The 14,477-nt window shown below is 38.6% G+C and overlaps 1 protein-coding gene across 4 annotated transcripts in view; it reads left to right on the forward strand.

Moving 5' to 3' along the window:
• The window catches only part of LOC139117469 (atrial natriuretic peptide receptor 1-like), a 294,651-nt gene that overhangs the window by 247,358 nt on the left and 32,816 nt on the right, over nucleotides 1-14,477 (forward strand). For all 4 annotated transcript variants that reach the window (XM_070680595.1, XM_070680593.1, XM_070680592.1 and 1 more), the window contains exon 5: nucleotides 7,652-7,784. In XM_070680595.1, coding sequence (XP_070536696.1) covers nucleotides 7,652-7,784 — 133 coding nt within the window. The remainder of the gene's footprint in view (nucleotides 1-7,651; nucleotides 7,785-14,477) is intronic.

Raw genomic sequence — 14,477 nt, forward strand, 5'->3', positions numbered from 1 at the left:
GCATAATCGAATAAATATGTATCTTGATGTAGTGGTTCAGTTTCACATAAACTACCTTCATTATGATACTTTTTTATCTTTGAATAAAGCTTCACTTTCTGACGTGAAAGCCAAGAATTGTAATTCCAAGCACGGCGCAGATATGGTCGACTGCACACTTTCAGTTCGTAAGACCAAGAAGAATTGCCTTCTGCGACTTTTTAAACGCAGATTGTTATCAAAAACCTGGATGTAGAAGTCTCCGAGAAACACTTCCGATACCATACTGCGTCTGTCTATTTGGTATTTTGTAACGGACGTGATATTTTGTAAGTTTTGCAATAGTGTTGCCGAAAATATAAGATCCACTTTATATTTGCACATGTTCAATACTTAACCAATCTCAAGACAGCACTTTCCACTTAGGCAAATGTGTTCTTGCTACGTGACTCATTTTACAGATAGACTTGTCGCCCAAAGCAAACGCTGGCGACGTCAGGACCGCTGTACCTTAAACTTCCATATTCGTGATGTATCTGTATGAATGTGGATATTATTCCCTCAATCAGAACACTACTTTTGTGCATGTAGAATGTCCAATTAGCATTAAAACCTGTTCGCAAGATCAGTAGATAATTCTGATAACTGAAGATGAAATCTCGATATTTTATAATTTCATTTAGTTCAAGTCGTTTATTCTGTAAGCTTGATATGAAACAATCATTCGCAAGGTTATAAGACTGTAAGATATCAACATTAATAGTAAATAGTATGTTCGTGTTTGTTTTTCGAGCCGTTGTACCCCACCTTATGCCATGATCAATATCACATTGATCAAACATCTTGTCATTGGATTCCACCTGGCAATTACACATTCAAAAGTATGTTCCTTTTCACCATAAATTTCAATACGTATATTGTTATTGACCAGTCTGTTAGACATCGATTCAACGAAGTAGAACAAGCAATCTTTTCCTAATTCACTCCATTAAATACCTTTGAACCATGGTCGATGCGATCGAAGAAATCTGCAGCCTGATTATGACAGACAAGCTCGTACAGGACAAACCAAAAATTCTCCTGGTTATGCTGACTGCCAGAAATAATCGAGACACAGACCGCGAATGAACGCCTGAATGAATGTCTCACGCTCGTGACTCTCTGACCAGCCTACCATCTCAATGATCATGCCTGCGATTTACAGACCTCGGGTACATAAACTTTACCTGTTTCTCACAATTGCCAGTGCGGGCTCGTTATCGCCGCGCTGCGTCGCATGGATAAGATATTAAACTTCGTCTACTTCATACTTGCACAGCCTTGGCGGTAAAATATTTCATGTGGAAAATGATGCACATCATATCCATCTCAATTGATCATATTACTTTAAAGCTCACCAAAGTCCGGAGGGTTTAATTCTCTTTGTATATCTTCCGTTCATTTTGTGTTTTCGTAAAAATGTGCGTGTTGTCGACAGTTGAAACCCACATCAAAGTAAACTCGTCTTAAATCGATAAGAGATGCATGCGTTCCAACAGGTCAGATCTAATTTTCATCATAATGGAGGAGAAAGGATAAAAAGATAGAATACAGAAAAATTAATGAATCTATGAAATGAGAGCTGAAAGTGTCATTTCAAAGTGACCCTATGTGATTTTAATAACATGATTAGAAGTCTGGTTTAAACTAATCAAGGTATAATTTATCTTTACAGTGTGGCTGTAAGTTCTTTGTACGTGACATGGGCAGGTAGGCTAGCGAGTTTACACACCATTGCTTCCCTTGCTCAAGTAGTCCAGCTACATTTATACACGGTTGTTAAACCTTGATTGTCAGTCGTCACGAGTTCGTTATATGGCTAATGTGGTGCCAAAACAAACGGATATCTAGCAAAGGAATGTACCATTATTATCAAAGAAAAATCAATAGTAATCCCTCACATTAGATAAAAAGCGACGAGTCAATCACGGAGGAAAACTTTTTTTTCCGAAAATTTGATTGCGAAGCTCAGGATCGTCAATAAAGAATTTAAGATTACCTATAGATTATTCGGATTGTCGTAAAGTAGGCTGTTCCAACTAGGAACTTTACGACCAAATTTTTGAATGTGTATAAAGTGCATCGTTATTAACTGTGTTATATGGTCAGAAGACACAGCCTTTGCGACCAAACGCAGAAAGCAATTTACCGAAATGAGCATGACCGCTTGCAGAGTGAAAGTGGCGAGTGACGTGTTAGGAGACTGAACAGAGTCGACCAAGCAACAGAAAAAATGTATCCGCAGGGTTGATCCATGCCGTCTCCTGATATAACGTGATTTCTCTCGTTTGAATGACAGGCAAGATCACTGTAGACTTAAAGCGAATTACTAGCAATAAATGGGAAATTCGGTCTAAACACGCGTCCGCAGCCAAGCGATTTCTAATGATCCCTGGAGAAAAACCAGCTATATCCGACCGTCTAACTGTTGATATGGCGACAAGGTGACAGAGTTAGTGATATAGCATCTCATTGAACTGTGACACAATTAGAAGATGGAGTATGAAATACACAAATCTCAGGTGGTCTGATCCTCAGTATTCTTGCCAGCAATACATTTCATTTTTCATTGCATATTTCAGAAAATGTCATGGAACCTTTTACATTGACACTTCGTAACTGTACAAGACATTATATCGTTCAAAGTTTGCCATCTATCATTTGACTTGCGCACATCATCGTGATATGTATTTGTGTGTGTGTGTGTGTGTGTGTGTGTGTGTGTGTGTGTGAGAGAGAGAGAGAGAGAGGGGGGAGAAAGAGAAAGAGAGAGAGAGAAATAGGTTAGCATTTCTCGCTATGTATTGATTTCGGCACTGACGTCATAAGATAAGTCACCCAAAAAAATCTATTGAATTTTTAGTTTTATTGGCTCCAGTTCCCTGTGGACCATGGGAAATGAGCCGCGGATGCTCTTCTCATAAGGCTATGTCAATCGTATTTCTATTTTATTCCTGATGAACTTGTGTATGACAATATCTAACCACAGATATTTGAAGTGTCCACGGTCCGCTTTGCAGATGTGAAGGCGGTATCCGCAAAGAATAGTGACGTCATCAGCTTTAACCCGGTTCATTGTTGGAGGCCAACAACGAAATTGTCGCTAGCAAGACTTACTCCAGGCTATTTCATGCCCGTATCGCATCACCTGGGCAAGCAATCCACAGTCCTGACGTCATAGGTCTAATCCTGCCATGAGACATATTATATGTAGCATAGTACACAGCATGTACATCGTAAATGTCAGTTTTTGTCTCCTTTGTAAACTTTCACCGCTCTCTTATCTCTCCCATGCAAAGCCTTTAAGCACCCTGTACCATTAAACTCGTCGGGTAAATTACGTTTTAATCTAGCAACTAAATACAGGAAAAATCAGATAAATTGGTTTTCGCGGTTATCATTATAATCGGTCAATGAATTATGATAAACTAGACACAGTGTTAGAATGACATTAAACTCGTCGGGTAAATTATGTTTTAATCTAGCAATTAAATACAGGAAAAATCAGATAAGTTGGTTTTCGCGGTTATCATTATAATCGGTCAATGAATTATAATAAACTAGACACAGTGTTAGAATGACATTCTCGGCTGTGTTACTTCTTTCGCCCTGTGGCGAATGACTTGAGGCTTTTTCCTTGGAAAATTCCATCTTACTCAGAAATGCCTTAATACACACCGCAGTATCACACCTTCTTGTTTAGGAACAAAAGCCAAGCAGGAAGACAGACTCCAAGATTCGCCGGACAGTGACATGAGTTGTCATGGAGGCATCATGGGTAATGGAACTGCGAGAACACATGACAACGCTGTTCTTCGTCTCTGTGAAGGAAGTGCTGTCAGTGAAAGACTATTTCCATTTGTAGCCAACAAAGTAATTCCGAATAACCAGGCAACTTATGGGCAGGTGTTCGGGAGAAAGCGATTTTAAAAGGATAGGTATATTTAAACAGGTGCAGACACAATGGAAAGACTTTTTTCTAGCACTTCATATATATCGATCCGGCTCTATATTTCTGATTAGTGGCAGCGCGAGTCGCTGATAAACTTAAATAGCAAGTGAATAGTGGCATTAGCCTATTTGCAAAGTGCAGGCAAATCCGTGAGTGTGTAAAGCGATTGACAAAAGAGAACACGAACCCAAAGGAAGTGTGAAGGATATAAAGACAACTTTACGTTAAGTGGGTTCACTTAAATATAAATATGTGAATGTTTTTCTAGGTCGCAGAATGCGAAATCGTCTTAGCGCTGTATATATCGTTGTGTTACATTCGTGATATACAAAAACGCCTGAATTCCACATACCGAGAGTACCATAGCAAATGCTTTCTCCTAAAATCTTGAAATGACTTCTAGTTTCTGGGCTTATTTACAGGAAGTTACAGTTAAAAATACCCATCATTTAACAGAAGCCGAGTGAGCTTGCTATATCATGCGATATTAAAGCCACAATATGAAAGTCCTCTGACGTCACTATACATTTATACGGTAATAATTAGCGAGGTAGTCAAATTTAACCTCTTAATCTCGGCTGTTTCACAGCTGTTTCAATCCTGTTTTACGGAGTGATTGAAGTTAGTCTTGGTTCAAGTCTGAAGAATTTTCCGAGTCGGATACTCAAAATTTGTGCAGTTAGTTACGTAAAAAATTGTTACAAAAAGTGTAACACATTTCAGATTTGATTTGACAGGAAGTTCACATCCAATCAAAGCGCTTCTTGGCCCTCGTCCTCAACGTCAGGCAAGCTGACCCTACCCACTCTAGAAATGTATCAGTTGGGAAGATCTCATAGCATCCCCGTTACTATGGCAACACGGCTCCACAGGGATCATCAATTAGCCTAGACATGCAAGACGCGGCACAGACATGGAAAGACCATTACTTCACTGTAAATGTATGAATGTTGAGAGCGTTTAGTCATTTTTCTAATACACAAATGCTGTCTTGATACATCAGTATCTCAAGTGGAGACATCCAGTGTCTTCTACACGGCACCTTTACTGTTGTTCTTATCATCTTACTTCACATGCACCTATCAAAATAATATGAAACACTCAATGTCAAAATCAAGAGATGTGAGCGTAAACTGGTCTGTTTTGCCAAGGAGCCCTCCGAAAGATATGCACCTTTCAATGTAATGTCTCGTCATTGTGAGGTATCCGTAACGAGCTGTACATAAACGGCGCATCTCCACACATGAGCTCGATACAATACTTTATTTGACCGAAACCATAGCAACGATAGTTGCATGTTCGATGTTTTGTATCCTGATGGCCCAACTCCTATAAGATTTAGACTGTCACAGAGTCACAGACTGCCATAGAGTCACATAAGGCTGTCATAGAGTCATATTAGACTGTCATGGAGTATTTTTAGACAAGCATAGAGCCATATTGGACTGTCATAGAGTCATATTAAACATTCACAGAGTCATATTGGACTGTCATAGAGTCATATTGGACTATCATAGCGTCATATTAGACTGTCATTGAGTCACATTAGGCTGTCATACATGTGCAGTCATATTAGACTGTCATAGAGCCATATTTGACTGTCATAGACTCATATTGGACTGTTATAGAGTCATATTGGATTGTCATAGAGTCATATTCGACTGTCATAGAGTCATATTCGACTGTCATAGAGTCATATCATGTTAAACTGTCATAATCATATTTGACTGTTATAGAGTCATATGGGACTGTTATATATTGGGCGAGTCGTCTCGACTTTACTCATCCATGTATTAAATTGTGAACCAACATTTATCCGTGTCTGCTACTTCTGAGCAGAAATGTGTACTGTGATGATCTGCGCATCTATCCAAGATAAATAATAGAATTGATCTGAAGTGTTGTTCCCAATGTTAGAGAAACAACAAATATAACAACTTTCTTTTTAAATGCTCTAAATGTGATGAATAACATCAGTAATATGATGGAAACTCGGTGCGAAGCAGGTCACATAATAAGACATTTCCAATTGACGACCCCGGAATCATAAAAACGTAAGCATTTTTCTCGGTCAATAAACTGATGACGCCCTTGGAGCACAGAACTTGTTCTGAGTTGAGCCGCATTGTTATTTTCCTAATCAGACAGTCATATCGCACACGGACCTCATTAGCTAGCAGACAAAATACATTTTCGTATTTGAATTGATTGATCAATTCTTTAGTCGGAAATCCTTCAATATTTCTGCATCAGTCGCTTTTCAACATGAACAAATACAAGCGATGCGAGTATAAAGATACGGAGTTATTCGTGATCCACGAGTGAACTCGTAAATACGATAAGCGGCAAAAAGCGCCCAACAGAGCTTCAGAATATAAACTAATTCTGTTTTCCTACGTGCTCTACATGCAGCGGCTTACGAACAAACAAAAAGCCACGCATTGAAGACTGGGAAAATTGAATAATTGTTGCAGACACGTGTGCATCCTCGCAAGTAGATGCGATGATCAAGCTTTTTCAGAAATATGGTGTTGAAGAATACTCGATAATAGTCATCAAAGTCGTCAGCTTTCTCGTCCTGCTTGTATTGTAAGAAAACCATAGTCGTTAGTGCAATGCAATCAGCCAATATACCGGATCACATACTCAAACTTTTCAAGGCGGATTCCAATCACGTTTTCTTTGTGAAGGCGATGATGGAAGAAAGAAGTCGGTTCGAGTCGACCACATACAGATGTAGTGGCCGTTGGGTCGATAACAAAGATAACAATGACTGCTTGCCTACATCTGAAGGGCAAAATGATGTTATCTCTTCCGATGAGAAATGTATGATATCTGATTTTTCTTCTCAAGCAAACAATGATGATATTTAGCTGATTGATACAAGGCCAGTCCGTCTTGAACACAGTAACAACTTTCTTTTCAAACAGTCTAACTGGTTATGTATCGATATGATTGTCGCTCAACCTCGAACATTTCTAAAACACTAGCAGAGTAGACAGTGAATAAATATTTATGGATAATATAAAACTTGATGTAGTCTTTAAGAGATTCAACTGCATTGATTTCAGTGTAAATCTGACACGTTTATTTAAATGCGACACAGAAAACACATAAAGCTCAAGATTTGTGTAACGTATCACATCAAGATCTGAAGGAAGGAAAACACAAATCTCGCGATGATCAGATTGTTTCGTTATTAAGGTGGAACGCGCCTCGGGGAAAGATATTTGGACCCTCGGGGAAAGATATTTGGACTCAAACTTTTACAAATTTTTTTCTGATCTACCACTTGTGGGGGTTTATTTTAAAGCTCTTGGTGTAAGAAAACTTTTAACCGGCTTAGTTTTCCGAAATTCGAAAATTTTATTTTTCTCCATAAAGTTAACACAGGGATGGCGGCCATTTTGAATTTTAAATATTGGTAAATATTGAGTAATTTGTTTCTCTAGTACCAACATTTGCACGGTGACGCCCGATTTTTATTCTTGATTTTGAAAGAGAATGGTTGAAAGATTCCTTGAGGAAAGTTTGAGCAAAAGTTTAAGTATATCACTTTCGAGGCGCATACTGCCTTCAGCGTTTCACTCTCCTTCATCTTCGTAAGATCGATTCACTAGAACAGCGTCCGTTGTACTGCTTGTTGAGATTCAGTCAAAAGTCCGACTTTGCATTTTTCAGGTGATTGCAAACTACTATGGAACGAGGAAAAAATACGAACCCGTTGAGGGAGCGGTGATCGACTGGCCCGGTCCTCATCAACCTGTCGACGTGCCCGCCTGCGGATTTACAGGAGAGTGGTGTGAAGAACAAGGTAAAGGAAATATTTTCTAGACAACAGAGTGGCTCTAGGTATATAGGAATCCCGATGGTACTTATTTGGAAAACACAATTTCCAATCAGTTTTCAATCACCAATTAAAATGCTTCCTGGAGGATTACACTCGTGTTTCAGCGTAAAGATACCGGGTCCCCAGGGTTTCTGTATTTTGTCACGTGACCGCCGAACTTTCTTTCGTTTGTTCTCAATGTGCAGGGTTAGAATTTTAAGTAAATGATATTTTCCTAATGCACGTCCAAGGCAGTACATTACCTTTATCTCCTTTCATCGAAGTGAAATCTTTTTTCGCATCGACGCGTTAGGCGATAATTTAAAAACATATGTACATCACTATTTCAATGTTTGCATCGATGGTGCAAACCGTTTGATGCAAGCCGATTGTACCTACCAAATCTTTATATCGTTTGACGAGGCGCCATGTCAGTTTGTACTGTCTTCTAAATGGTTATATAGGGGTGATAATTACGGTGGGGGCATTGGTTCGGGCACGATAATTTGCCCAACGAGAACTATCTTCCAGGTAACCACCATCCCTCCCACCAGTTACGTTCATCCTCATGCTTCCATCTTTGATGTGATACGGGAAGCAATAGGCAGGGTGAAACATATCTGAGAAGCGTTATGTTTGATTTTAAACCCAAAGTATAACTTCTCGATTAAATTTTGAGCCGTTCTGTATCCCTGCTACGTGTAATTTTTACAAACAATAGAACTAGGAAATGATGAGAAAGATAATTTACCGTTACCTTTATTTGGCGCGTAAAAGGTCTCCATTTCGTTTACGTTGTCAAAGTCTTAATGAAATGACCTTTGATCACCGTAGCTAAGAGTTTATGAACAGCTAGTTTGCCTCCGAAATAATCATCTGACATAGAGAAAGTTGCTTTTAATCCCAAGAAGAGCAAGTAACAAATAAATCCGTACAGGGCATCGTATTAATTCCTTAGTATGTCGACCTATGTAAAGTTGATGAGCATCTTCATCGTAACATGAACACAGATAATCAAACTTTAATCCCGATTGTGTCACAGTGGGATTTACAGTTTTCATTCCGACGTCATGAAGGAAATCGTGGTATCAAAGCGAGTTGCACGAAAAGCCTTCTTGAAAAGATTCATTAGGAAGGTGGAAATCGTAAACTGTACTCGCGTTATCATCAATTTGTCACAAAAGGTGTGACTTGTCGTTCTCTTTCAATGAAGCAACAATAAGGTTTATGGAACGCAGCAGTGGGCTGTATCACCCCAATATAGAATAATTCACGGAATATGTCATTCTAATCCAATACGTAATAACAAGACGCGGTATGTAAAACTAACCCAATGTACAATAATACTTAACCCTATATGTAATAACACTTTGAGTACGATACTAATCAAAATAAAACAAGACTAGCAACCTTGATCAGATCCCCTTGAAACCAATAACTCTTTCAAAGTTGGGATGAAACTGAAGATGACGAAAATTATTTAGGTCAGCAAACGTAAAAAAATGTTTAGTATGCCCAGAAACCATGAGCACGCCCTCAGCAAGCGATTAAATTGCAAATTGATTAGTATTATATAGCGGTTTAAATGTTATTACATAGTGGGTTGATTATAATGGGTTAAACATTTCTCCCATTGTAGTATCACCGCCAATTAGCCATTTTCAGTGTGCCTTGAAATAAAATCATGATTATTATTGTTATAACCACAGCGTCTATATTACTTGCGAATCGGCCTTTGTATAGCGACCATGTCGAGATGCAATAAAAAGTTGGTCCGATGTGGTGAAGTTGAAAAGTAAGCAATTATTCAGGGGCCAGTTTCCTGCAGGGCAGTTGTTCATGGATAATTATTCGATGGGCAATTGTCCGAGAAGCAATCGGTCGATATTTTATTATCCATCGGCTGGTAGGATTAATTGGCAAACTTCACGATGTAGTGGTTCGGCAAAGTTTCTATTCTGCTGATTGTTACCCTTCATCCCAATACGTGAAACTTTCAAAACATCGGCCTTTTTATCTGAGATTTGACACGCTGAATTACGTAGTGCAGTTTCTTTGGAACAATATCGTTCTCACTTGTTTATCCAAACTGTCAGCAAATGAGCATTTATTATGCATTTTACCAGTCAGAAATTGTTCAGAAATGGCTTGTATGTTCTCGTGAACTTGTTTAATGACAGTAAGGACATGTAATCATTAGATTTTTCTCCGAGTTTTGCGGTACCAGGACAAAATTCTTGGGAAATTTTGCGTCCATAGGACTGCACAAGTATCTAGTTACTTATACCAAGTGGTCATCTTGATGGAACTCTGTTTGAAATTGAGTTATCATTCAAAATGTCATGTCAGATGATGTCAAAATAAACCCACGACCTCAAAAGAAAAATGGAGGCAGAATGAAGAATGGCCAGGTGATGAAAATAAGTGATGCTATGAATCTGAGAAGTTCATCGACTCCGTCTACTGAAAGTGAACCACTACATGACACTGCATATGACGGCCATATTGGTTCAGATAGATCGGATGACGATGACGTTAGCCTTACGTTGAGTGACGTTGTGGCTGAACTACGAAGTTTAAAAAAGGAAATTACCGGTCAACTTCAAGCAGTAGACTGACAGAGTGAAGAAGTTAGCAGAGGAAGTAAAAGAGTTGCAGGGTGGGGTTCGTGAAAACTGAGAGGTAACTGCAAATCTCGTGGAAGAGAATAATGTGCTTCGTAGACGAGGTGGAAAGTTGGAGATAGAGCTAGAAAAAATACAGGCTCAGATGAAACGGAATAACCTCATTATATATGGAATAGAGCAGACTAGAGGAGAATCTTGGACTGATACAGAAGAATTGGTAAAGACATTCATTCGTGATAAGTTACAAATAGAGGAAGAAATGGAGTTCGAACGGGTACACGTCTTACCTATGCCCACAGCCATCCACAGCCAATCATAATGAGATTTCTCCGATGCAAACAACGAGAAAAAGTCCTCGGATCTGCAGTTAAACTGAAGGGAACACCATACTGCATCGGTGAAGACTACACGCCTAAGGTAAAGGAAATCAGGAGGAAACTGAGAAAGTATGCGGATGAAGCAAGGTCAGCAGGGAAAACAGTGGAACTTGTATATGACAAAATTGAAGTGGATGACGTAGTGTACGTGTATATGATGACCATTATAAGAATTTGCGACCCCTGCGTACCCCCCAAATGAATGAAAGGTTCAGAGAAGACTGGGACATTGGCCAAGGTCGGAACTGTGTGAGAACAAACGTTCTTGATGAAATGTAACTTTCAGAGATGATACTGAGTCTGGTATGGAATACCAACGGTTTATTAGATAAGCTTGGAAATGATGACTTTTGCAAATATTTACGATCTTTTGACTTTGTATGTCTGACTGAAACGTGGTTTTATAACCAAAGTGACATTTCTATAAAGTTGTTGTATCAGAAACAAAAACGTGAAGAGCTTGAACAGTTAGCAATCAAACCAAATTCAAAGTTATTCTGGCGAAGGCTGAAACAGAAATCCACAGGTATATCAAGTCAAATTTCTCAGCAGGATTGGTTCAATTATTTCAATGATTTATTTAATCCAGATTTAGCACATTCATCATTTTGTAGCCTTCATTCTAAGTACTGGTAGCAATGGTCAATATACGAGTTTCAGTGAATGATTTTCGTCAATTTTCACCCGATAATCTCTCTTGAGATGCTTATAGAATCTGGTGTGCGCAGTTCCCCAGGAATACATGTATTCTAAACCAGGTGTTTTAATCTTCAAGTAAATAACAGTAAGCAATTATGACCGTAAACTCATTTTTGCTTTTGTCGCTTATCTTAAGATCTTTTGTCAAGTTTCACTCATATAACTTGACATTAATTGTCAGAATGGATAGACTTATATTTGTTTCTCGGAATATAGCTGAATTATTTTGGCCGCCAGGTAGCGTCTTTAAATCGTAAAACTGGCGCAACGAAAATTACCATTGGGAAATTTTGCAACTTCTACGAGTCGAAGTTAGATAGTAGACAATTCGTAACAAGATTAATACCGCGCAAAATGGAAGCATTTTCGACCTGTCTGTTCGTTGGTTTACATTTCTCTTCAAAATGAGCTTCGAATCATCCTGAGTATATTTATTTTATTGAACATATTAATCATTTTCTATTCACCGTAACACATTATCGCTTTAAAGTTGCTAAATTTAGTCTGTGTCAGCGTGGTAGTTTCCGGTGAGATCCATTTACATTTCGGCAAACGTTTATAAAGAATCAACACCAAGATACAATCATACCAGAATAACTTCAATTTGGCACTCAGAGGCATTGGTTAGCTAATCGTTGAGATCATACCTTAGTTACTATCATGCACAGTCAGTAAAGTTTCCAGTTTGCACTGGGAAAACTATTAGATGTGCTATTCAAGGTGATTTTGCGAGAGTAATACGTGTTCCGAGTTTTTCACATGAAAATGATAATGCGCAGAAGGTCATACTTGTTTGCACTCAATGGCTCAGGTCATTCGTCAGACACAAGTACCGCGCATGCGCACCTGACGATGTACCTGTGTAGTTAATTAAGGAATTTTTTAGAAACCCAAACGGACTTTCTCGCAAAACATACTTTGCATAACTGTATTTTAGATAAATTGTAACGGTTGCCCTCCTTTTGTTGCTAAACTTCTCAATTAGCCAGGTGTAAAGTATCACGAATTTGTTAATACCTAATCTCCATATAGCCAATTTAGTAGTAGGGCCGTTTAACGTATAAAGATCTTTTAACTTTACCATTTCGACTGTCACAGTAGCTGACATTGCCGTTTCTGAAGCTTTTCAATGACTACGAGATAAGATGATCTAACGGAGAGACGCCTTACAAGTACTGTAACTGCACCTGCAGATAGATTATCTGAATCTATTATTTTGAAATGCTCTTTGCGATGACAAGACTGGAATATAGGGTAACATTTCGAACACGACACAGAACTTGATTTCAAAATGTCAAGACTTTGTCACAATCACCAACATTACAAAAGGCAAATTGAGTATAAGGACTCGCAAAAAATAAACTAAGCTACGTGTGTATCGCCAAAATATGATTGACCTTTTGAATTCTCGTGTAAGTGCTGATAAGCAAGCCGGTTTTATTTATTGACGTTGTAAAATGTGAGAATATATCTCTGACCTATGTTGACTTCTTCAACCAGATAACTATTTTTTGTTGAAATGGTAATTATCGAAGAGCGTTTTAAGACTCTTAACCCACTTTACCTAGTTGGGAATTTACAACTTGGTAAGGTAGAAATTATTTTTATAGCTTGTAGAATTTAACAGCTTACTGTGCGAATGTATTAACAAGGCAGAACCATTACTCCGCACTGCTGTTGCGTTTATTAATTGTACTATATTCGTTTATCCCCGAGGAATAGCCTATTTTGACAGCTTTCCGCCGACTTAAAGATTTTTTTTATTTATTTTCCTAACTCTCTTTCTCTCTGTCAATCAGTGAATTGCCTCTCAAAAGTCACGGCGTATTTGACATTTTAACTGTCTGTAGATAGTGGCACACTTTTACGCTCGCTAGACTTTTTTTCTGCACCATGAAAATGCTGTGTGTACCTTATTTGAGCGCTATAAAATATATTACTATAATGGGTAGGGTCGATTTCTTTGTAGACACATTAGGAAAATGAATTACACTCAGTGGACTCAGGTAGGCAAATATTTTGTACCAAAGAAGAGCCATGATATTTTGACATGTCGTATGCAGTCTGCATCTTCAATCAACAAGTAAACGACACATGTTCTCATTTCAATTTATCTTCATTTGGTTCCCACCGGGACGCTGTGATTTAATCTGACACACAACAGTGTCATAGAAATATTACCGCAACTGTTTAAATATTGTGTACCGAAAAATTCCAAGTATTCGCAAAGAATATACTTCGGATTCGGCTGTAAGTAGCAGAGTTCATTTCAACTTTCATCTTGTAAAGATCTTTACTGTAATATTGCATACTTGGCGGATAGGTTGCCGTCTGTAAGTCTTTAAAAATACTTCTGTATGTAGTAGACATTTTCCTTGAGTGATATTTACTTGGTTGAGGGACCATGAATAAATAAATACGTACATAGCAAACGGAACTCATTACGTTTGATCTAAACTCCTGCCTAAACGAAAGTTCGGAAGTACAACAATCCGACGAACAAGTACGTCACGGTGTTCACCCCACCCCACCCCACACATTTCTGACATATGTTGTCGGAAATGTAAACTGCTGATGCGTTTTAAAAATCTGAACGTAACTATCATGTACATTGCCTTCATAGTATAACAGTGACACATGCCATTGATGCGAATTTGCACACGATAATCCAAGTAGAGCTAATCCACCCGGCCATAGACGCGATTAGTATCGTTGGTCTTTCGTGTGCTTTCATGACATTACCCATAGTCGGTCTTCAGCCAGATTTAAATGACAACCGGAAAACGTCAATCAAAGGGAGAACAGCAACGCGAATATATGAGTTTGTTCTCTAAGCAATTTCTCATGTGATGGTATAGTTACTTCCGAATTCATCACCAGCTATTCTTTAAAACTGAACTTCTTTCAGCTTGATTTCCGTAGGGGAAGTGGTGGAAACTAGCAGAAAAAGGACAAACATACAGCTCGCTGTTCAA

The sequence above is a fragment of the Ptychodera flava genome, chromosome 18 (assembly GCF_041260155.1).
Source record: "Ptychodera flava strain L36383 chromosome 18, AS_Pfla_20210202, whole genome shotgun sequence".
NCBI classification, from domain to species: domain Eukaryota; kingdom Metazoa; phylum Hemichordata; class Enteropneusta; family Ptychoderidae; genus Ptychodera; species Ptychodera flava.